This window comes from Ammodytes marinus, assembly GCF_949987685.1.
Source record: "Ammodytes marinus genome assembly, chromosome: 14".
In the NCBI taxonomy this organism is placed as follows: domain Eukaryota; kingdom Metazoa; phylum Chordata; class Actinopteri; order Uranoscopiformes; family Ammodytidae; genus Ammodytes; species Ammodytes marinus.
The window spans coordinates 16,030,497-16,054,036 of NC_137218.1; the positions used below are offsets into that span (position 1 = coordinate 16,030,497).

A 23,540-nucleotide genomic window follows, 5' to 3' on the forward strand; every position below is an offset into this window, starting at 1 on the left:
ACTTGGTGTGTCACATAGTGGAGAAAAATAAACATTTAAAAAAAAGAATAGCAGAGATCTCTTTGTGTGACATTTTTCCTGTTATATGCATGCCGTCCCATTCCTCTTTGGGTGCTCTTTTATTCTGCGTTGGTCAACCAGATCTTTCCTCATGTCCTGTATATTCAGTCAATCTACTTCCATGAAACTAAACAGGCGAGAATTTGACTTGATAACTGCCGTTTGAAAAGGACTTAATCCCTCTGGTTGCATTGTTTATGAAAATTATTAGATTGAAAATTATTCCTCACTTAGTATGTTGACAGTCAGATACAGCAGGATGTAGGTATTAGTTATCCCACATGTAGGCTAACTCAGAATCCTGGATTGGATATTGCTATAAATACGCAAACAGGCTTTTTAAAAGGTTTTTAGGGTAGTGTAAGTCCCATATGCTTTAGTAAAGCTACTCAGTATCAACAGAGCACACTATGGTTATTGTACAGGTCAGCCTCCAGATGTGAGAGTTGTGACCTGCTATTACCAGTAATGTTTCCTAAAAGCTGTAAAATAGTTCTGTATTTTGAATGGTGACAGGAAAATAACAGAAACTCTTGTATATTCATATGCTAGGCCTAGTCTATTACATTATGACAATAAATGCCACCTCTGAGAAACGTGAATTGTTATTATTTTTCCTCTTGGAATAATTTATATATGTAAACAAAGTGGACTAAATAATGAAAACCCCACTCAATATAAGCTACAGCAGACCATCTTCATCTCTAAATTTCAAATATTTCTATATAGCTGTTGCTGTTTTGATGTTTTCCATTTTTGTAGCCATTGATTGAATAAATAATAATTTGGGTTTTAAAGGTAACTGGACATAATGTGAATTTCGCCAGCCAGCATGTATGCCACCAAGTGGGACTCTGGTGGCCAACATTTCTCACATTGTATTGTGTGTGTGCATTGGATATTCTCACCGGACCTGTCAGAGGCGGGGTTGTCCCTCACTGCGTCTCAAACCAGCTCTCCGACGGACAGTCTAGTCACGTGTAAATTACAATAGGCCTGGTGAATCTAAACAAACGTACCCCATTCAGTTCATTGACAGCAATGGCTACCGCGGAAGTGGGTGAGTAGATCCCAAAAAACGAAATCTGTATGAATGATTTTATCCCTACAGAAAGGCAGCACGTAGACCAGTTTACAGCGGTTTGTTGGAGCATGTTTTTCAACATACAGCAGTCGTAGCGAGGCCTCTGTTGTCTCCACGTTGGAGCCTTCTGAAGCTAAAAGCTAGCTAGCTGCACTTGCCGCAGCATCAATGATGCCCTCCTTCACTTATCACTGAAGGCACTGCTACATGTTCTTACCAACTTATGACTATTTTGTTAAATACACGATTAGCAACAACATTTGGATTTCTTAATTCCTCCCCAGTATAGCTGAACACCCCATTTCGCCTTACTGTGTCTGTATAGCTTTAGAAATAAACTATTTCTTGCAGCCATTTACTGTATGTTGATCAATCATTGTTGTCTCGATAAGAAACTTTCTTAATATTATAATGAAGCCTTGAGTATATCTGCTAACTCAGTTATGGAATGATCAGATGTATGTAATCTCCTCAATGGTGAGGTGTCGGGGAGAGCTCTGGATTTAGATAAACTTCTCTTTCATGATGGTACATGTCATTTTACAATGTGTTAGCCTATTTATTTATGTATGTTATGTTATCTAGTGACCAATTAAGATATTAATCACATTGATGCATAAAACATATTCAAATCCATTGTGGCTTCCAAACTCTCCTGCACATTGATTTGCAATAATATCCACAATGACCACACAAGCAAAGATAATTTAGTTACAACTGCAGTATACAGCATGGAAAAATACAATTCTCTCTCTCTCTCTCTCTCTCTCTCTCTCTCTCTCTCTCTCTCTCTACTGTATATATAAATATACACACGTATACAGCAATGTCCTGAGCCTTACCTGTCTCATGTGCCTCTCAGAGCGAAGGCGTGGCCAGCTTGCTGCTCTGTCCATAGCAGCGGTGGTCATCCTCGTCGGCGTCCCTCTGTGGTGGCGAACAACTGAAACGTACCGCGCCTGGTTGCCTGTCAGTCAGATCAAAGAGTTGGATAATCTGCAGGTTTGTTTGTGCTTCATGCAGTGAACTACACATCTCTGTCTTGTGGTCCATTATATTTGCCATGTGTAACGCCTCCCTGTTTTCCTTTGTAGCTACAGTTGAGTGCTGATGTTGAAGTGGTTTTTGCTCGCGGGACGGTGATGCCCGAACAGCAGAAAAAAGTCCCACTGACGCAGACGCAGGATGAGGAACACTCAGTGGATGGTGATTTATTAATGCTCAAAGACACCGTTATTTTATGGTTCCAAATATGAAGACTTCTGCAAGGTAATTCTATCTTTTCTCAATTTCTTTTGTTCTAGATGACACAGCTTTGAGGTACAGGTATGAAACGAGGTACCGCACAGCTACAATCATGGAGGAGGACGCCCTGAACCAGCCCAGTGCTGCAGGTGAGATGCTGCCTACCTGTTTGTTTTTTTATTTAAAAAGATTTATCTCAGTGAGACCGTTGGTATGAATAATTTGTCTCCCTTGTTCATCTTTTTCTGTAGAGGCAGATCTATCTCTGCACACGCTCAGTGAGAGTCCGTGCGGTTCTTTGGTGGTATATGTGATCCCGGAGTTATCTTCACTGCTGCCTGAGGTTAAAACTATTTGTAAAAAATCTTCTCTTTTCTATACATACTTCTGTGTATGTGGTCATGATATGTTATTGGATTAATTAAAATCAGTGTGTAGTTTTATGATCTTCTTTTGAAATTTGTATTTTCGTGAATTTACTCCAGATAAGTAGAAAATAATAACCCAACTGTACCTTCATGTCTCTCAGGATGTGGAGGTGTATATAGGTCAGCGGCGCACAGCCCTGCTGCGTATAGGAGCCCAGATGAGAGTGGGCAGAACACTGGAGCAGCTGCTGGCTCACCTGGAGCCTCGGATCAAGCAGGTGCTGCAGGTCATGTCTTTTAGCCACGCAGACATCACCGCCGCACTCAGCGACAGGGTCCGCCTCAGCCCTGGCAACAAGGAGAGCATCGCTGACAGCATGAGAGCCTTTAAATCCAGCCCAGGTCGGTCTCTGTTTCAGAAAAGGCATAAAGGGGGTTGAACTTCTTCTGTATCAGTCAATATTTACCTGACTTATGTTCTCTGCTTTATTGCTTATCTTGGCTTTAGGTTATGAGATAACGTTCAGCCTGCTGAATCCAGACCCAAAGTCACACAGGTTGCACTGGGACATAGAGGGTGCCGTGGAGACGTACATCCAACCTCTGCTTACCAAACTGTCCCCTTTGGCCAACTTTAGCATCGATTCTCAGGTAGTGTGTGAGCGAGTGTGTGATGAATTTAGAGCACCCACATCATCATTGTGACAAGATGCTCATCCGCCATATGTTAATACACATGTTCTCCCTGCAGACCTTGCACTACGCCGTGCTCGGTGTCAACCCGCGCTTTGACAGCAGCCGCGGCGGCTACACACTCAACTCTGACAGCCTGGCACACGTCATCAACCCTGTGGAGGCCAGACTTGGTAAGAAGAGAGAGCTTGGCATGCTGAACATATTTCAAATGTTAAGTTGTTAGGTGTAGTTTGTTCTAATATTATGTATACATAACTATTTTTTCTTTTATTTTTGAATTTGATTTTTAGGTTCAAATGCTGCATCTTCCAACCCGGTGTTGAATTTTCTTCTGTACGTCCCGGATGCCCACCATTCACCCCTTTACATTCAGGACCACAACAAACAGGAAGTGCCTACTAATGCCTTCCACTCTCCAAGGTGGGGTGGCATTATGGTAAGAAAAGGCTACACGGGTTGACAGCAGTCTAAATACTATGAACGTTCATTGCTTAATACAGTATTATAAGTGAATATGTCATATATTATTGATAGGTTGTCAGCTATGCAGTGATTTTTCTTCATGTTGTTCCAGGTCTACAATGTCAATGGTTACTATGGACCAGAGGCTGTGTTCCCGGCCGACGTAAACATCAACATGGCCAAAGTCATGGGAGTCTTCCTTGCGCAGCTTCGGTAAATGGAAGGCTTAGTACGACAGGTGTTGCTTTTTCACCCAAAACACAAGGTAACATTGCTGTACCATGTTTTGTCAGGCTACTGTTGGGTGTGCAGTCGTCAACCCCTCCCCCGGGCTTCCTTGTGGCACCGTGCGGCAGTACTGGACTAGCGGATTGGGAGTTGGACCGTCTCATGTGGAGTCGGACCGTGGAAAATGTAGCAACAGCAACTACCACCATCACCTCACTGGCACAGCTGCTGGACCAGATAGGCAACATTGTTATCAACGATAACATTGCTCAACAAGTAAGATTAAGACACACACACACACCTGCATGTGTCAGTAGGTTTGTTAGAGTTAGGCCTACCTCATTTTACCTGTTTTGTATGCACAGATGATACTTTGCGAATTTATTTATTTTATAGTCTAGAATAGAAACGCTTCATTCAACATTTTTCTTTTCCCCCCCAGTATCTTTGGGAACTATATTCATTTGAATTAGAGATCACAAAAGGGATACTATGGCCAGTGCCTTAAACCTCCTCCAACTTATATATCTTAAGTCAATCTGAAAAACATGTATTTAACTGCTACTAGAAACTGCTTCGGCAGCTTCCATGTTAACAGAAAAGGACCTCAAGGGGACGCATATCCTAATAGTTCCTTTCTTAAACCCAGCCTATCATAAACCAAGAAAGAATGAAATTACCCCTCTAACATAAAATATGCTATAATGAACACAATGTGACATGGATATAATGGCTAAATTGGTATTTAAATAGACTTACTTCTCCTTTCCTATAGCTGTACCAGTTCTGTCCACTCCAACCTGTCATTGTTGTTGTTGTCCTTCAGGTGTCTAGTGCCGTCACGTCTCTGCAGCTGGCCGTGGCTGAGCTGGAGGCAGGGAACCTGGGCTTTGCACTGCAGTACAGTAAAGAGGCCATATTAGCATCAGAGAGAGCCTTCTTTGACCCTTCACTCCTCCACCTGCTCTATTTCCCTGATGACCAGAAGTTTGCTATCTACATCCCACTCTTCCTGCCCATGTGCGTGCCTATTCTGCTGTCACTGCTCAAAATCTTGTCAGAGGTCAGACAGAGACGCAGAGAAAAGCAAGCCAAGAAGGACTGAGAGGTTGTGCCGAACAAATGGTCTGAACAAAAAACGCAATGTGTGGTGAAAGCATGGAGAAATACTAATTTGCAGGATTGGGGCATGGGTTTTATAAATAAGTAATTTTTTATTGTTTCCGATAATGAATTGTGTTTAATATGAGATTGTGATTGAAGGGCTGCTGTGGCTGGCTGATGCTGTACACTGGAAAGCTTGAATTGTTGTAAATGTCTACAAGTTGTATATTTGAATTCCACTTTCTGCTCTAAGTTATTAACAAATAAAGACTTACGTTGTAACTCATATTTTTGCTCTTTGGCCAGCAATAAAATAAGAAAACCTGATCATTATTTGGAATACTTCTCTAATGCAATTCACAACAATTGTGTCCAGGTTGAGAAATACAATTGTAAATTGACCAAACCAAAATGAACGCAAGGTCCACTTACTAGCTTTTTTCAGTGTTCAATTGAATCTCGTTATCTTTTCTCAGTGGAGTTGTACGTAACTCACTTGTTTTTCAAATTTAAACAAATGAGGTGTGACTCCCCCTCCGAGGCGGTAGGTGGCGGTGTGAGTGAGTACCTCTCCGGGGCGGTAGGTGGCGGTGTTTTCTCCTTAAAACTCGGACAGCGTCACATTTCTGGAGAAGAGCGCTTTGTTGGTGGACTGCTGGATTCGCGCCCTACAACTTGGAGCTAGCGAGGGGTTGTTAATTTCATTGTTTTTTATATATCCACCCGAAGAATTTCAGCCATACGTTAAGCTTAATAGTTCAGTTGTATTTCATATACGGTTTCTTGAAGTCAGTGACCAGCTAAGTGTTATATTATCGTTTGTACGATCTGTTAGCCAGCGTGCTAACTTCCTTAACTGTTAGCTTTAGCTCGTTGTTAAGCTAACATGTCCGGCGATGGAATCATCCGAGGACCGGCGGGGAGCAACGACTGTCGGATATATGTTGGGAATCTCCCCCCTGATATCCGCTCCAAGGACGTTGAAGACTTGTTCTACAAATATGGAGCCATCCGTGATATTGACCTGAAGAACCGAAGAGGAGGACCACCATTTGCCTTTGTGCAATTCGAGGACCCGAGGTAAGTTGCAGGGCTCCGCGCCACGCTTGTACGCTATTTCTCTAAATGCATTCAAACCCGATTTCAAAATAAATGCACGCTAAATGGAGTCTCACAATGATCCAGGCTCACACATTATAAAGGAAATGTTTTTTGTTCTTGGTGCACATATTCTGTGCATATATTGATTGATCTCACTTTTCGCTAAATTTTCTTTTACCAATGAAAGGTGGTGTTACCTACCCTACCCTAGCAGCTCCAACCAGGGTTTCCGCAATCCTTATCCGTGAAGTCGTACGTAGTCTTAAATCGAATTTTGTGAATAATGTCAATTTTAGGGCATGTCTTATGATTTTGCAAGTCTTATTTGTTACTTTGATAAAGTTGCTTTTAAATTCAGTGTTGCTTTGAAATTTGTTTAATTCAGTTTTCAATTATTTGAACACAAACAACTCAACACTTCATGTGCATATATTGAGTTTGTTAAATGCTATGCTCATGTTTAGATTCACCTTTTTTTCATATATACAATTAATTCTGCTGTGCGTCCATTCAAGTCTTAACTTTATTTCTCTCCCATAGCCTAGGCCCGCAATTGTTACCAATTTGCTGATAAAGATACAACAGTTGGATTTCGCTACCAGTAAAGTTGTGTTATTGTCATTTAGCAGATTTTTTTCTTTGATTTCACAGGGATTCTGAGGATGCTGTCTACGGACGTGATGGGTATGACTATGATGGCTACCGCCTGCGCGTCGAGTTTCCTCGAAGTGGAAGAGGAGGTGGAGGAGGCGGGGGTGGTGGTGGAGGAGGGGGGGGTGGCGGCGGCGGCGGAGCAATGGGACCTCCCAGGGGAAGGCACGGTCCCCCCTCCCGACGCTCGGAGTACAGGGTTGTTGTGTCAGGTGGGTGATGTGTTCCTCTCTCTACAATTTGTGTATCTCTTGACCTGAGCGTATAGATAGATGGACAGACAAGTCTTAAACTACCCTTATCTCCTCCAGGTCTACCTTCCAGTGGAAGCTGGCAGGACCTGAAGGATCACATGCGTGAGGCAGGTGATGTATGTTATGCTGATGTGTACCGTGATGGCACCGGGGTAGTGGAGTTTGTACGCAAAGAAGACATGACCTACGCCGTCCGTAAATTGGATAACACCAAGTTTCGCTCTCATGAGGTACGTAAAAGGTCACAGCCTCGGGCTAACTTAATAAGGAATGGATCTGGGACTGCGTTTTGGAATTGAAAGGGTTTCTCAAATCGAAGAAAACAGGAGAGGGTGGAAATGATTGGGCAGTAAGTAAAGGTCAATGTTAAGTGTGTCACTGTGATGTTGTTTTGCATCATAATCATTTGTGGAGTGAACACAAAAACAGAGACATGCTTTCACAAAAATAATGTTAATATAATTCATACCTGATTGACATGGGGATAATCTAGTCTGCTAATTTTTGAGATATAATTAAAATATTTGGATAAGCAGGTTTAAAAAAAAAATATATATTTGTATGATGGACATATTTATAGAAACAAAAGCTAACCCTTGGCTGACACTTGAAGTGACTGACATTAATCTAGGGAGTGAACTAAGGTGAAGTAAAGCAAATGTATGAGGTGAAGATCTTTGCATGTATGCAGGGCCATTAAGTAATTCAGGGATGATTGCACTGTTCTGTGGATTTATCATGGCACACTCATTGTATGAAAGCTTTAAGTGTATTTGTGTGTGTGCGCTTAGGGAGAAACGGCCTACATTCGTGTGAAGACGGACGGTCCTCGCAGCCCCAGCTATGGACGTTCTCGCTCTCGTAGCCGCAGTCGAAGCCGAAGCAAGAGTGCGTCACGCAGCTACTCCCCTCGCCGCGGCGGCGGTGGTGGCGGCAGAGGATCCCCACGTTACTCACCCCGTCGTTCCCGATCCCGCTCCCGCACCTAAGTTCACCCTTACCAAGGCAGCGGTGTGACTCAGAGCTGAAATCGTCACATCACTTAGATCCTGTATAACCACCACGGATCATGTCATGTGTAACCTGTTTACGCCGTCGTCTTTTATGTTCCCCATTCTCCCCTCCTCCCCCTCCCCCCCCCTTTTTTTTGTGCCGTTTTCATTTTTACAGACCAGATCAGTCTGGTCCATGTACACAGCCCCCTTTCACTCTGTCATTCTTCCCTCCCCCCCTCTCCCCTCATAAGCATTGTTTCCCTGCTAACCATCTCTCCAGCTTCTCTATACTTTGCTACTGCTGATTGTCCTTGTATGCTTTTTATTTTTATTTTCACTTGGAAATATGTGTCTTTTAAGCAAATACTACTGTCCTTTGACCTTCTTGTGTGTCTCTCTGTAGAGTTCAGAGGAACAGGATAGGATGGGAAGAGAGGAAACAGTTCATATTAGGATAAACAGGAGGAGGAGGAGGAGTCAAATATGGCACCAATGGTATGATGGCTGTGCCATGTCAACTGTGAAATCTGCATTATAAGGCTGTTCAATTCTTTTTTACATAGACTTGACAATGTGCCGTTGTTGAATGTTTTCAGTTGTAACATGTTCTGTATACCACTTTGTATTTGGAGACCCAAAGCTTGTTCTTTTGCTTTTGCTCATCCTATAGTATCCAAAGTAAATCTTTTTGGGGTTTGATTCTAGATGGTTTCCCTTGCTTTTCTCAAAGTAAACTCCCTCATAGATGCATTTATTGATTTTTTTTTTTTTTTTTTTTTTTTTTTTTTTTTTTTTTTTTTAATATATATATTTTTTTTTAAGTCTCTTCTGAAGGTGTGATTCTAACTTGCCTCCTTCTCTTTGGTTCTGCTGGTATTCTGAAGGTTTGGACTGGGCTCATTGTCCCCCCATTCCGGAGCTGGATCAGGATTCAGGATCAGATCAGGATTAGGATTAGGCATCAGGATGGATACATGGAGCAGGAGCATGGGAACATTTTACTGGGAGAGGATCCCGAAACCCTGGCCCTGTCCACATAACTCCAACAAACCGGAAATAATTTAGTGAAATATTTGGACTTAATTGGCTTTCAAATATTCCAAATTATTTTTTCCCATTTTGTGTTGGACCTCAGAGGCACAATTTCTGGCGGCACTGCAACGGGCAATATATTTTTCAGATTTTTTTATTTTTTTTAATGATTTAAAGAAGAGCAAAGCTGGGCTCAAAACCAGGAGGAGGGCTGAGAAGTGCAGGATGGATCCACACGCGTAAGGAGAGTGGTAAATAGTGGGCAACCATTAATGGTGGAGGGGAGAGGGAGGTTTGGGAGGCGACAAGGGAATGTGACTTTAATGCGGTTTGTATCTTTTTCATAGGTCAGTGTTTTCCTAAGGAGGATGCATTCTGATTTTCTTAAGTATAATCTCCAGCATCCTAAAGCTTTATCCTCTTTTAATAAAAGTTTCAATAACATAAGTGAAGTGTTTTGTGTTTCTTTCCCTATATTTCTAATACCAGAACACCTGTACACATCTACAACACATGCAGGTGTACCTGTAAAATACCAGTGTTTTCTTGAGGATCAAATATAAGGTATTTTGTTAGTTCCGAATCCTCATTGAATCGATTACAATGCCGTATCATAGTCATACCACATTTTGTAAGTGGAAGCTGAATTTGGAAAGTTGTTACGAATTAGAAAAAAAGACTAGAAAATATGAGCATGATCAGCCGTGATTCCTTCACATGCAGAATCTGAGTTTGTTTATACCTATTTGGTGTTTTAAAAAAGGGTTTTTAAACGGATCTCTTGAAGTTGGTACAGTAATGTTTACTTCAGACATCATCAAGCTCTTTCCCCCATCATCACAGTTTCCTTATCAGTGATCTGATTACCTTTTTAAAGTGAAATGCATGAATCTGGTGCACTTTGAGAGGAAAATTAAGAGGCTAAATCTGAGGAATTTTGTGTGAACAAATAATTTGGAGACACTGGGTCGGATGAATTAGAAGCTATTGAAGAAAGACACATGGATTTTCCATAGAAATATAAATTTGAAATAAAATATTATGCAGGGTCCTCTCCGATGGGCTTAGAGCTCTTTTTCTTTTACGGGACATATTTTTCTGTAATATAATGAATTAATTTAAATGCAGTGAGAGGAACGAAGCAGAAGAACTCTGTTGTCCAGTTATCTTTTTTTCCACAGACAAGGCTGAAATAGACTATACACAGTGCATGGGCAACTGAGGGCAGCCCCATTTTCAAATATTTTTAAATAAACTCAATACACATGCCATGGACTTGAATTTGACGTGATCAGTTAACCTCGGATTACCTCCCAGATGAACTGATTCAATTATTAAGCAATTAACTATCTACCAAAACATTGTATTCCTTTTATTGTATGATCATTTACAGTTACATAATATGATGTTGATATCAAACACAAACTAAAAAAAAAAAAATTGGGGGGGCCTCCCTGGCAGTCGGGACCCTAAGCAACCGCTCATTTCGCTTATGCCTCGGGCCGGCTCTGCTGACCACTATAAGCGGGTGGGTAACTTGGAGGCAGCCTGTCCTGCCCACCCACTAATACAATTAGAAGCAATGCATGGTAATGGTATATTCTTTAGTATTAATTAATTGTCTGAATTTTATTTGACATTTTCTTGGACAGCGAATGAACAGGTCCTTCCGATAGTGGGTCTGGACTTCCACCTAAAAAATATATATATTTATTGGGTGGGCACGGCCCACCCTGGCTACCGCTGGCCCTGAGCATACCTGACCCATTGAGTTTATTTTATTAGATTATTTCATTTGTAGTAAATGTCATGACTGAGAGAGACGGACCATTGGTTATACGTTGTACTTTTTGAATGTCGAATAAAAAATTTCGGTATTTCACGTTTAGTAGCCTAATTTAAGTTATTTCGGGCCAGGGGTTTCGATATCACTTGTGTGTGTTGCATAGATGCATAAGCATTTTTATTTAATTAAAATGTTTTATTTCCTTCCCCTCAAAAGACGTTCAATTTTTAGGGGTCATAAACCAGCCCCCAACAGCATTCTCAGGTGTGTCAGTTGTCCTTCTGACTGAGGTCCACAGTAATAATGTAATTACATTTTTTTTTGTCAAATCCTATTCGATTCTGTGTCAAGCTATGCACATGCTGTACATCATTCAAGCATCCAAGTGACAAAATAATAAGAAAAACATTTTTTTTTAGCAGGAAGGTTCTTTAAAACAGATGACGTGCAGCCAAATTGACCCCACTTTGTATAAAACATTTTAATTAAAGGTGCACTATGCAGTTTCAATGGAGGGGGGTTGTTTACATTTGCAGAGCCTTCAGTTAGTTCACAAAAAAAGTTTGCTGTAAAACAACAACAGCGAAACAGTAACTTTTCATGTAGGCCTAGCTTTCTAATTTCCAACTGTGTTCCAGGGTTCCAATTTTCCTGCGAGTTAAGTTTATTTATTCAGCTTTGAGAATATACCCCGAGTAGTACATTTTCACTTCTGAGTCACCAAAGTTACATTGTGGACCATTCTAGACCATAATTTACTTTTTCAAATGAGCTTCCATTACGTAACAATACAACAAGAATACAGACATTTATTATTTATAAGAATTATTTTATTTTTAATTTATTATAATTTTTTTCCCTCACACGACTCATAAATCAATCCAGTAACATTCTCTGATGTCTTTGTCCCTCTGACTGAGGTCCACAGCAAATACATTGTGTAGGCTATTTTAAAAAGTGGTGATTTAGTCCCACCAAAATATTTCGTTTAATCCAGATTATTGTCGTTATTATTTTGAGTGATGTTCTTTTTTTCTTTTCTTTTTTCTAGTTACATCTCGCATTGGAATAATACCATCAAAGTATCGTAGCTCCTTGTGTGTTACGACATCCCTTTGTTGCCTAGATCAATGCAATCGATCAACCCCCCATCACCTGGATCAATGACTCCAACTGAGGGGAAGGTGGAGTTGAGGAGGGGGGTGAAAATGGTGCATTCTGGGTTGAAATAAGATGCGGGCACTGTCCGCAAGTGAAAAACGCCGTCACCAGGGTGGAGGCTTGGCTGTAGCCAATCAGGCGGCGGATGCGATGTGAAGGGCGGAGCAGAGACGCACGCTTTCCTTCCATAAATGAACGAAAGACTGTGCAGCTGCCTGTAACGCAACCTTCTGAACATTATAACTTCGCAAAGAGACGGTAAGAGTAATTTGCAATGTCTGAGAGTGTGTTTCTGTGTCGCAATATAAACTGCACCGTCAGCAGGTGAAGGTGAATCCCGAGCATTCTGTTGCTCGCATGCTAATCTCGCCCGCGCCTCTTGTGTTATGCCCCGATGCTGGCTAAAGGCTGCTTTCACTTTTTGTCTGCACTGTATAATCACACCTGAATTATATCATTCATTTATGTGCGTAAGGGCTTCTTAACCAGCCGCAGTGAGCCACAGGCTCAAAGCTGCCACCTGCACCGTACAGGTGAATATTCTTCCAATGATGTTGCTGATGGAAGCATATCGGCACCCTTCTTGTCATGCTTACTGCGATGCTTGTGTCTCCCAAACTCGCATCACCTAGTTATTTTTAAGTGTGATCCAGGATCACTCGATCTGGTTCAGTATTCACCTGAGGGCCATTAGGGGTTAGTGTAATAAGTTCCAACATGTAAACTATCCATTTAAAATGTAAATAAGTAGACTCCAAAGCACAGCCAAGTGACATAAGCAAATGGCGGTGGCAGTGTTAGTTATTGAAATTGAACGGTGCTGCTTACTTATTAGCACAGGCAGGGAACAGGGTGAGGTGACAACTAAGAGGTGTGCAAAAATGTGTCTGACTTGTCTCCCATGCAGTCAAGAAGCCAACATGTCTGACAAGAAGGCAGTGATCAAGAATGCTGACATGTCTGATGAAATGCAGCAGGATGCGGTGGACTGTGCCATGCAGGCTATGGAGAAGTACAACATAGAGAAAGATATTGCCGCCTATGTCAAAAAGGTACATTTATTTAGGTATTGAGTGTCTACCATGACAAGCTTCTTGTGTATGGTAGTGCTAATTACGTTTCTCCCCCCACAGGAGTTTGACAAGAAGTACAACCCCACGTGGCATTGCATTGTTGGGAGGAACTTTGGCAGCTACGTGACGCACGAGACAAAGCATTTCATCTACTTCTACCTGGGCCAAGTGGCCATTCTGCTGTTCAAGTCAGGCTGAAACCCAAACATGCCCCGCTTAAAACTACTTTTAATTCAGCCCTTAATACTTTGTGCCACGCTGTACATTTGCTCCCAACTTTCTGTAGACATGCTTTCCTTCTAGTTTCTTGCTTCATTCAGTCTGTTATTGTTTGCCAACTGCAACATGATCACCATCATTGGATGGCACTTGAATTATGCCTGGACTAGTGATGTGCTGGTCATAGAGAATGCCCATGTAGAAAACCACTCCCCATGTCAGCTCTCTGTCAGCATTTGCACATCTGAAAGACACGCCATGACTCATAATTTCTACACATTGTTTTTTTCTGTGCGTCGAAGCACAGACCTTGTACATTGTTTCATATGAATATGTTGTATAATAACTTATTTTTCATGGAATTAAAATAAGCAACAGAGTTTTTGTTGAATAATGCCTTTAATTTTCAATGTTGACTAAGATTTGAGTAAAAATGCCAAGACTGTTGTCTAAACTGAATAAAAAATGTTACCTGCTAAGATCTTTAGGGCTTTGTACATGCTTGGACATTCCTGTTTCCACTCCAGTTGTGAATATTTACAATGTTGCTGTCTATCTCTGGATTGTTATTTAGCATGCAGTTTGGTATTGTGATTTATTTTTCTTCAACATGTTGAGCACAAAACTTTGAGACAGTAAACTGTTTCCAAATGTGTTCAGTGTCTTGGATTTGCTTCACTTGCATTATAATCGAATGTCCTGACATCTTGATAGACTATGCAGGTGTCTCCTGTCTACTATATTGTGAACCATGACAAAGCTTTTTTCTTAGAGGCTACAATGTCACATACTAACAATAACATTCTCAATAATAACCGTTTCCAGAAGCTAAATAAATAGGTTAGAAGCAAATAGCAGGTTCTTCAAGTTGTTTCGAGAATTCAAACGGTCTGAGGAGAGCTAGCAAAATGAATCATAATGTAACTCTATGTAAGTATTTTTATTCCACTTTATACTCCATGTAAAAGCAAGTATTGTACTATTTTTGTCCTTCAGCTACCAGACCACCAAAAAATTGTCTGATTTAAAGTTTTATCCCCCAAAAATATCAGACTATAAACTTTCATGCACTCTAGGCCTATATTAAAGGCATACTAGGTAATCCTGAAGAATGTTTGATGACTGCATTTGTCAAAATCAGTGAATATCTCCTCACAATATTCTGTCTGTACTGTGTGCATGCTGAAACAAATCTGGTACGTAAACAAAGTGGGACCACTTTGTTTACATTCCCTTTGTTTACATACTAGTTTACAGAGCCTAGGCTGTGTATTCCCACATAATTTTCTTTCAGCTCACACACAGTACGGACAATTAGCAGATTGTGCAGAGCTATGATTTTGACAAACTGATTTTGTCAACGATCATTCTCCAGAAATAGTAGCCTATGCCTTTAAGGAACCAGAATTAGCTCCACCAGCTTCAACATTAAAATCCTAAACGTCCATACAAATGCATCTATATATATTTTTAATGGTTTTAAAGGTGCACAAGTAGCCTACAGCATGGATCAATGCAACAGCTGGTTAACAATGCCCATCTCTATGTGCATTGATAGGCCTATAAAACTCAAGAAAATGTACAGAGGAATCTAATGTTAAGGGAAGAGTAGTGAAAATGATTAATCGTTTAATACTTCATTTAAACCTTTGTACTCTAATACAATTTTTAATCGTTTTTTTTTCCTGTAATACGGATTTACATTTTAATATTAATCAATGGTATTGTTCACGGGTCATTTAGACTCTAGGGGGCGGTAATGAGCCTGACATTTGGTTGTTTTACTTGAAATGAAGAGCAATACCAAACAAGAAAGTGAAATACTTCCGAGTCCAAAAAACATGGCGGCTCAAACAACCCAAACTGGGTTTGCAGAACCGGCAAATGTCCATGTATTCCCTCCGGTGGCTCTGTCCGCTGAGGCCGCCCCGTTCACCCCAGTGGGGACGGAAGGCTGGCAGCTCGGCTCACCGTCGGACGCAGAGAAACAGTTTTCCCGCTGTGCCGCGAAGCTCCGAGCGCTGCGGGCGGAGTCGGGCCAGCTAAGAGAGGAACTCAACCAGCTGTTTGATCAGCTTCTGTCCGAGAACTACAACAAAACCTTCGAGCCCAGCATCAACATCCGACCAGAGGTAACACGAAGGCCTACTCTCTATGGTCTGACCATGGACCTATTATAAGAGGGTCTGACAGTCACGTCTGACTGTACCCAACTTAAATTGCCTCACTGTAAACTCAAAAATCAAAGGTTCCGCCCAGATTTGCTGCCACATTGTAGTGTCTATCTATCTATCTATCTATCTATCTATCTATCTATCTATCTATCTATCTATCTATCTATCTATCTATCTATCTATCGTCCATTTCTTTAGGCTATTCACGTTAAAGCCTATGTGTATCAATTTAATTGTAGGTCTAATTGTCAGTGATTATGTTATGCATCATTATATTGTTAAGATAATAATCATAAACAGAAGTGAAAGCCATATAGCAACATAGCCTTATATGTGACATCCAGGATTTTGTTTGTTTTGTTTTTGCTGTGAAAGACCTTGTTTGTTTCCATTCCAGGATGTGTGCACCCTGCTGAAACACGCCAGCACCCTGGTGCCACTTAATCAAGAACATTTAGTCATCAAATTCTGCCAGCTAGTACATCATCTACTCAATCAGCTCAAGGTAACAACCAACTACCTTTTTTATCAGTACAGCTCGTAGCCTACTAAACATTTATCCATGTATTGTATGTACTGACTATGTCTGCGTACTCAATCACCCGGAAATGTGTCGTACTCTCTGCCTATGTCCTGTTTTTTTCCTCACTTCCTGTCGTCACTGTTACTTCAGGTCATAATGGACGAGCAGACGTTGGACGTGTTATTGCACTACACTGCCAGTGCAATGAGAGAGTGCAGTACGTGGACACACTCGGATGTCCTCCTGGCGCTCTCCACAATAGTTTATGGGAATGGACCTCAGTGCCTTCAGGTAGATTCTTGTACCAGCTTTGTGAAATTATAATGAAATATGTTAACTGTTTACATCAAGGTTTTTCTCCTTTGTAGTATCTCGGCCAAGACTTTCTTGGTGAAGATGGATTCCTCCTCCTGTATAGTTCTCCATCCCAGTCAAACATGGAGTTGCGTCGTGTCACTCTCAAATGTATGGCCAACATCTGTCTCAGGTAGGCTTTAGCGTGCTTATAAATGCATAAAAACATGGACGTGGTGTCCAGACAGAACAACTGCATTGGACATTGGGGTTAAGCAAGCAGACTAATCCTGAATGTTTTCTTATTCTAATAACCAGTTTTAAGATCCCCATCTAGATGCACAAGAAGATATATAAATACTTTTTTCAGCCATACATACATTGAAAACACCCATAGGGTCCCTGGAAAGGTGGCACTGAAAATGTTGTAGCTTTGCAGAGGAACAGCAGCTGTTTTCAGCTTGGATTAAAAAATGTTACAATATATTCCCTTATGGGAAAAGATATTTCCAAGTTTCCGTTCTGCTCCTGCAACATACTCCACTGCTTCCCTTTCCAACCAAATATGAGTGGACTCAATTTACTCATATTTGGTTCTCAAATACGTATAGAACTTAAACCATGTCAGTGTTGAAAGTGTAATGCTCTCTTGTTTTTCTCCAGGATCCCTGGTCAGCCGCCTTTGGATGATCAGTACAGGAGTCTGTCTTTCAGCGTCTTCCTGAAAACACTGCAGTCACCAAAACCTCCCAACACAGATGAGCTCTTCTACAGCATGGTACGGTTAACTTGGTGTTTTTGTAATGGAAATTTGAATCGGGTGGGTTTTAATCAATGTTGACCCATGTCTGCTCCTGTGTCCTCTGTGCAGGTGATCCAGGCAGCCCTGAAAGGACTTCAGTGTTGTCTGTCAGGTGGGAAGTGGAAATTTGGTGGAGGGGAAGAGCTTGGGTCTATACTGGCCTCACTGAAGGTGAGACAAAATTGACATATGCAGATTGTTGCTGTCGCTTTATCTTTATTTATTTTTTGTGATAATTTTTTTTCTGGAAAGATATTACATGCAACTAGTAATAATTTGAATGGCTGTACATGTGTTTCTCTGCAGAGGCTCATGTTCCAGGGAACCCCAGGTGTCAGTGTGGAGTGGCCGTCTGTGCTTTACCCAGCAGCTCTCCCGCAGTACGAGGGCTTCTCTGCACCAAAACAAGCCGAAGCACCGAAACCCTCTGAAGCAGCGAAGGATCCCGCCATGCAAGGCAAGACCTCAGGGGTAAGACCAGACTTTTATTTCTCTTGATATAAGTTCTAGTAAGGACCGTTAAAAAAAAAAAATTGCTATCCAGATGTTTTTATTGTCCTTCCTCAGAATAAAAAGAGGAAATCCAGGGGAAAGGGGAAGAAGACTAGCAATGAGGAGAGCAGAGGAGATGATGGGGAGGAGGACGATAGAGAAGTGGCGTCTTTGCCTCAGAAAGGTGTGGGGAGAGAGGGAGAGTCCCCGTCTAAACCCACCGGCCCGTCCCTCTACCCCTCCTGGAAAAAAATCAGCTCAGACTCAGAGTTTTCTGACCCAGAAGGCAGTGCTCAGAGCAAATTAAGGTAAAGGAAGACACTGTCCACGTCCTAACATGTATGTTTGTTGTTGTTTTTAATCAAAGTTTAAGCTTTTTCTTCATTCGTAATTGCTTTACTACCGACTCACGATGTTGTAAAGAAGCTGTTAGTTATATTATAAATGCTAGTTGACATACAATGTCTGTTGCACTTCAACACTTTTCTGCATAAATGAGTGAAATAATCATTTTCTGGGCCATCTATATCCTGCAGTATTTTTCTCTTCTCAGACTTTACCACGGCCGTGTGCGTCAGGGAGCGCTGCACTGTCTGCTAGCGGTGGTGAAAGGTTTAGAGAAGAGGACGCTGTACGGCTACTGGTCCTCCTTCATCCCAGAATCTCCCATTGGGGGGCCGCCGCCTCTCAATCTCCTCACTATTATACTGAAGGATGCCTCTCCAAAGGTACAAACACAACCTCTTTCTCATGTTACAATTATCTCCCTAGTTGTTCGTCCTCTAAAATCTGCCTCTGTTTTTCTTCTCTCCCACAAGGTGCGTGCATGTGCCCTTCAGGTGTTGTCTTCCATGCTGGACGGCTCCCGTCAGTTCCTGGCCGTGGCTGAGGACACTGCATCCCCTCGTACGTCTTACACCCCTTTCTCCTTCTCGCTGGCCACTGCCATCAGAGAGCTGCACCGAGCTCTCAGTCTGGCGCTGCTGGCCGAGACCTCCCCTCAGACGCTCACTCAGGTCATAAAGGTACGCTGACATGCACTTAGTTTAATAATCTTTTTATTATTTTATTATAATAATGAATTATTATAATTATTTTCCTCAAAGGTTCCTCTCCTGTGCTTTTGCTACTGTTACTGCCCACAATGTCTGAACATAGAAAACTTTTAACATTTGGATTACAATAGATTTCAAATGCCGTCATTTAAACTGTGATAGTTGAAACTTTATTATACACTGACTCTTCGAACCCACACACGTCCCCTGAGGGTTCATCACACAACAACAAAAAGGTTTAATGGAGACAACATCGCTTTTATGTTTCAGATGGTTTCCACTTGCAGGAAAGTCCAGGCACATCATAATGATTTGTCACCTGCATGTTATAAATATTCATAGATCTGCAAAATTTCACCTTCTTGAGATGCTAAATGAAAGTCTGGAGATCCCCAAAATCATTTGGATAAATAATTTTGCTTTTAAGAAGATCTAGTAATTATTGAAATATTGTACTCTCCAGACTAACTGATGAATTAAAAAAACGACATCTCCAAACAACTTAGCTCCACCTTTTGCTGTCTTTTAGTGTCTGGCCTACCTGGTGACAAACGCACCCTACCACCGTCTCAGACCGGGTCTGCTCAGCCCGCTCTGGAAGCAGATGCGTCCCTATGTGCGCCACAGAGGTTTGTATTTCCTCAGTGCACCCCAATAACTGCACGCAGGGACTCAGGATAAACCCCTCAATAAGACATGCTTTTACACAACTTTTCTCTGTCTGTAGATGTGAATGTTCGCGTGTCAGTCCTGACACTTTACGGGGCCCTGGTGACGACTCAGGCTCCGCTCCCAGAGGTGGAGCTCCTCCTCAGACAGCCAGAGGGAAGCGGCACTAGTGGAGGTTCATTCACGCCACAGGACTCTGCTCTCAGCTGGAGAAAAAGGGACGGAGCGGCCACACACTCCCCGCGGGCTCCTCGCACGCCAGTGGCAGAGGAGGAAGGTGCTGCACCGTGGCTGCTGCAGCTTTGTGTGTCGCTGGTGACTCAGCCCAGAGAAGACCAATCAGACGGCGAGGGAGCAGGAGGTGCTGCTTTAGAGCCCTCCCCTGTACGACTAGAGGCTCTACAGGTGAGAGATAGTGGGTGAGACCGGAAGTGACAAAGTAGACATTTCTAAAATCCTAAATCTTCATTTTTTTTTACATTTGTATTTCAGGTCATGTCCCACCTGGTGCGTGGCTACATCTCTCTAGCCAAAGCATGTCTTTGTGATATTGGGCAGGTGAGCACCCACTGCCTTAGGGAGACAGACCCCTCCATTCAGCTGCACGGAACAAAGGTAACACCTTCTAGTTTTCTTAATCCCATCTGCTACAAGTGATTTCCACACTGACCAATTAAATCCAATGATTCCAATCCAACTTTATTTATAAAAATGTGAAAACAAAAGAGTTGAGCCTTAGTGCTGCGCAGTCAATAAGCAAAAGGGTCACAAGAACAGACCCATCATTTTATTATTTAAAAAGAAATAGCTTACCCTAATCCTTAATGACGACAATGGACGGAGGTCAGTCACATAAGCAATTATGATCATTGCTCTGATATACAGGTATGTGTCATCGTCCTCTTTTTTTAGTTACTAGAGGAGTTTGGGACAGGAATAATCCAGCAGTACAGAGCAGAGAACAACGTGCCGGAGAGCTGCCGGATCCCTATGAGCCAAGTAAGTACAAACCATATTTATCTACAGCGTGGGTGGGTTACTGAGATATTTGTAGGACAGACAGACAGACAAACAATTATGTTTTTCTTTATATTATGACATACTGTAATGATGCTTTATATAGGTGGTGCTGTTTTGGACCGAAGTGTTGAACGGTCCGCTGAACGGAGCGCTGCAGAACGAACAACATCCCACGCTGCAGACAAGCGCCTGCGACACACTCTCCTCCATCCTGCCGCAAGCCTTCGCACAGCTGCCCGTGAGTTGACCTTTGAGGGTCTGTTTCTACTCTGCTAATACCGAGCTTCATCAAGGAGCTGTACCTAAGATGTGTCATTAAAAAAATATATATATTATTGTTTTTTTCAAGGACAAGACTCAGCTGATGTGCATCACTGTGCTGCTGGGGCTGACCTACAGTGAAAACTATCTGGTGAAGACTGCATCCGTCAGGGCTTTGGGAGTCTACATACTGTTCCCCTGTCTGAGAGAGGTTAGGGACACGGACCACTGAGTAACATGTTTCTGAACCACAAGGATCTTTGACAGTGTGTTGGGATTCATCTTCTCTCGCTCTGTTTTCAGGATGTGATGTTCGTGGCGGATACGGCAAACACCATCCTCGCTGTGCTTGACGACCGATGTACAAATGTCCGTGCCAAGGCTGCCTGGTCCCTGGGCAACCTCACAGACACACTCATTGTTAATATGTAAGAAAACATGGCTATAAAGCTCTGAGTGAATCCTTGACTAAACACACTGTATGCATCTTATTTGTTTGTATCCAGCTGATTTGGATAAAACCAGTATAATATAGCATTCGAGGTTTATATAGTCTTTATAAAGATGTAATTTTGTATTTCTCCTCTCTCTCAGGGCGAGTGTAGGTGTGGACTTTCAAGAAGAGTTATCAGACATGCTGCTGCTCAAGATGTTGCAAGCAGCGACCCGAGCATCGGCCGACAAAGACAAAGTGAGAGCAGTCAAATTTTTTCACTACAGTAGAAAAGCACAAACATTCCTAAGTGAACTCTTTCCTTGTTATTTTTATTTAGCCTTCTTTTTGATTGACTTTCACCTCACTGACCTTGCCGCCCTCCCCTCACACCCACAGGTTAAGTCAAACGCAGTGCGCGCTCTCGGGAATCTGCTTCATTTCCTGCGTGAGAGTCAGCTGACCCGGTCCGTGTTCCAGTGCCCGCTGGAAGACGCAGTCCGTGCTCTGGTTAAAACCGTCCAATCGGAGGCCACCATGAAGGTCCGATGGAATGCCTGTTATGCACTTGGAAATGCTTTCAGAAACCCCGCCCTGCCACTGGGTAAGTGCTCCCCGGGTGTTCAACCTGTGTCTGCCCAGTGTGTGACCTCGTCTATCTGGCTCTGTGCCAATGCTTCTAATCAAGGTTTAAAGGATTTTTTTTTTTTTATATTTTGGGAAATAAGTTGCTTTCTTGTATAGAGTCTGATAAAAAGATTGATACCACTGTCATGTGTGTCTCTACAATAAATATGAGGATATAGCCAGAAGATGATTAGCTTAGCCGAGCATAAAGAATGAAAACAGGGGGTAGCTCGCCTGGCTCTTTCAAAGGGTAACACAATGAACCTACCAGAAACTCAAACAAATTACCTATTAACAGATTATGTCTCATTTGTTGTTTTATCCGTACAAAAACAAACATGTTCTGGCTTTAGGTAGTGACTTAGTGGTGGTGACTTCCTGTAGTCAAAAAGTGATTTTGATAAGCATCCTCCAGAAGCACTGATACCACATTTAAGTCTAAGTTGTAAAACGCTTGTCGAGAGCGATCTCAATACAACGTATCATATACAAGCTTTGTTTGTAACCAACAGTGATTGATCTGAATGTTTAGCTTTTTATCTTCATGTTGCTCACATGTCAAACTGTCTTTCCATTCAGGATCAGCCCCGTGGTCTAGTGACGCGTTCTCCGCCCTCTGCCACGTTGTTACTTCCTGTAAGAACTTTAAGGTGCGGATCAAGTCTGCTGCCGCCCTGGCCATTCCCGCCCACCGTGGTTGCTACGGCGACACGAAGCGGTTCGGATGCGTGTGGCGTTCCCTTGCCACGGCGCTGGACAACAGCGAGGACACCAACGACTTCTTGGAATACCGCTACAGCGCCAGCCTGCGACACACACTCTCCCAGGCTCTCTTACACCTTCTCAGCGTCAGCCAATCACAGGACATGCCCGTCCTCAGGGAGTCGCTGGCCGGGGACGAGGGGATGGCCATCAAAGAGCATTTGATCAAATATTTCAGAGCCGAGGAAGGAGGAGGAGGAGGAGGAGAGGGGGCACAGGGAGAGAAAGACTCAGCTGGGGACAGTGTAAGCCCTCAGCAGAGAATGGGAGGTCTACAGCAGACCCTGATCAGACTGAAGGGGTTGATGGTGGAAGGGGAGGAACAGGGAGAAGAGGAGGAGAGGGGTAGGGAGGTGGTCGTTCATTTCCTGGAGGATTTGCTAAAGACCTGTGAGGAGCCGTGAGGAGCCTTATCTCCAGCTGCAGAGGTTGACTTTCACCAAAACAGTCTGAGATCACAGAGCCTGGTCTCTCAGGATGGACAGGTCAGAGCAGACAGGCGCTCGGAGGAGAAAATGTCCAGATTGTATAACCAGCTTTGTCATAATGTGATTTCATAAGAAACCACAAGACTGTCTCGAAAGACTCAAGTTCACAGTGCCTTTTTATATCCTTTTTAAATGATCTAATTGCACTTGCACTCCATCCTCTGATATACAGAGATGAAGTGAAATGTAAATTATAGAAATGATAAAGGTTGAGCTGAGGGCAGGGTTTTAATATATTTTCTTTTGACTTCCAGGTCAATCAAATTGTAATGAAACAAACATGTTGTTGTCCAAGTTTTTTAATTAAAACATTTTGTTGTTTCACATGTTCGCAGTGTTTTGTCTGAATGAATGTGGTTGATTTGATTGAACCTCAGTTTGTTTTATTTATCATTAACATACACTGCCTTTTCGAGATATT

At 42.3% G+C, this 23,540-nt stretch overlaps 4 protein-coding genes across 5 annotated transcripts; all 4 read left to right on the forward strand.

The window, feature by feature from the left end:
- The first annotated feature begins 1,086 nt into the window (after positions 1-1,086).
- Positions 1,087-5,543, forward strand: pigs (phosphatidylinositol glycan anchor biosynthesis, class S). The gene is made up of 12 exons (XM_080041027.1): positions 1,087-1,120; positions 2,007-2,146; positions 2,239-2,350; positions 2,449-2,538; positions 2,641-2,732; positions 2,919-3,159; positions 3,266-3,408; positions 3,509-3,623; positions 3,744-3,889; positions 4,028-4,128; positions 4,209-4,419; positions 4,970-5,543. Exons 1-12 carry the CDS (start codon positions 1,102-1,104, stop codon positions 5,246-5,248), a joined length of 1,689 nt encoding a protein of 562 aa, XP_079897153.1. The 5' UTR covers positions 1,087-1,101; the 3' UTR covers positions 5,249-5,543.
- A 344-nt stretch (positions 5,544-5,887) lies between these two features.
- srsf1b (serine and arginine rich splicing factor 1b) lies at positions 5,888-9,697 on the forward strand. 2 transcript variants are annotated; one of them, XR_013845205.1, is made up of 5 exons: positions 5,888-6,327; positions 7,000-7,211; positions 7,311-7,483; positions 8,045-8,743; positions 9,133-9,697. XR_013845205.1 is itself a non-coding variant. In XM_080041419.1 (4 exons), exons 1-4 carry the CDS (start codon positions 6,134-6,136, stop codon positions 8,240-8,242), a joined length of 777 nt encoding a protein of 258 aa, XP_079897545.1. In that variant the 5' UTR covers positions 5,888-6,133; the 3' UTR covers positions 8,243-9,697. The 2 variants fall into 2 exon arrangements, 1 of the variants encoding a protein (XP_079897545.1); XM_080041419.1 differs by having other exon boundaries at positions 8,045-9,697.
- Positions 9,698-12,378: 2,681 nt separating this feature from the next.
- Positions 12,379-13,898, forward strand: dynll2b (dynein, light chain, LC8-type 2b). The gene is made up of 3 exons (XM_080041182.1): positions 12,379-12,485; positions 13,135-13,279; positions 13,361-13,898. The coding sequence occupies exons 2-3, from the start codon at positions 13,148-13,150 to the stop codon at positions 13,496-13,498; spliced, it is 270 nt and encodes an 89-aa protein (XP_079897308.1). The 5' UTR covers positions 12,379-12,485; positions 13,135-13,147; the 3' UTR covers positions 13,499-13,898.
- A 1,462-nt stretch (positions 13,899-15,360) lies between these two features.
- Positions 15,361-23,502, forward strand: heatr6 (HEAT repeat containing 6; the record flags this gene model as incomplete). The annotated part of the gene is made up of 20 exons (XM_080041441.1): positions 15,361-15,651; positions 16,091-16,198; positions 16,367-16,507; positions 16,585-16,703; positions 17,174-17,288; positions 17,382-17,483; positions 17,619-17,783; positions 17,880-18,112; positions 18,358-18,532; positions 18,623-18,829; positions 19,389-19,488; positions 19,587-19,933; positions 20,021-20,143; positions 20,441-20,527; positions 20,652-20,786; positions 20,898-21,020; positions 21,113-21,237; positions 21,404-21,500; positions 21,642-21,846; positions 22,449-23,502. 20 exons carry the CDS (start codon positions 15,361-15,363, stop codon positions 23,033-23,035), a joined length of 3,585 nt encoding a protein of 1,194 aa, XP_079897567.1. The 3' UTR covers positions 23,036-23,502.
- Between the last annotated feature and the right edge of the window lie 38 nt (positions 23,503-23,540).

Bases quoted from the DNA above. Each gene is read 5' to 3' on its own strand.
- srsf1b (XM_080041419.1), top strand. From the start codon at position 6,134: ATGTCCGGCGATGGAATCATCCGAGGACCGGCGGGGAGCAACGACTGT. The intron at 6,328-6,999 runs GTAAGTTGCAGG...TTGATTTCACAG, and splicing joins GTGCAATTCGAGGACCCGAG to GGATTCTGAGGATGCTGTCT. The intron at 7,212-7,310 runs GTGGGTGATGTG...TATCTCCTCCAG, and splicing joins GTACAGGGTTGTTGTGTCAG to GTCTACCTTCCAGTGGAAGC.
- dynll2b (XM_080041182.1), top strand. From the start codon at position 13,148: ATGTCTGACAAGAAGGCAGTGATCAAGAATGCTGACATGTCTGATGAA. The intron at 13,280-13,360 runs GTACATTTATTT...CTCCCCCCACAG, and splicing joins TTGCCGCCTATGTCAAAAAG to GAGTTTGACAAGAAGTACAA.
- pigs (XM_080041027.1), top strand. The intron at 3,409-3,508 runs GTAGTGTGTGAG...TTCTCCCTGCAG, and splicing joins ACTTTAGCATCGATTCTCAG to ACCTTGCACTACGCCGTGCT. The intron at 4,420-4,969 runs GTAAGATTAAGA...GTTGTCCTTCAG, and splicing joins ACGATAACATTGCTCAACAA to GTGTCTAGTGCCGTCACGTC.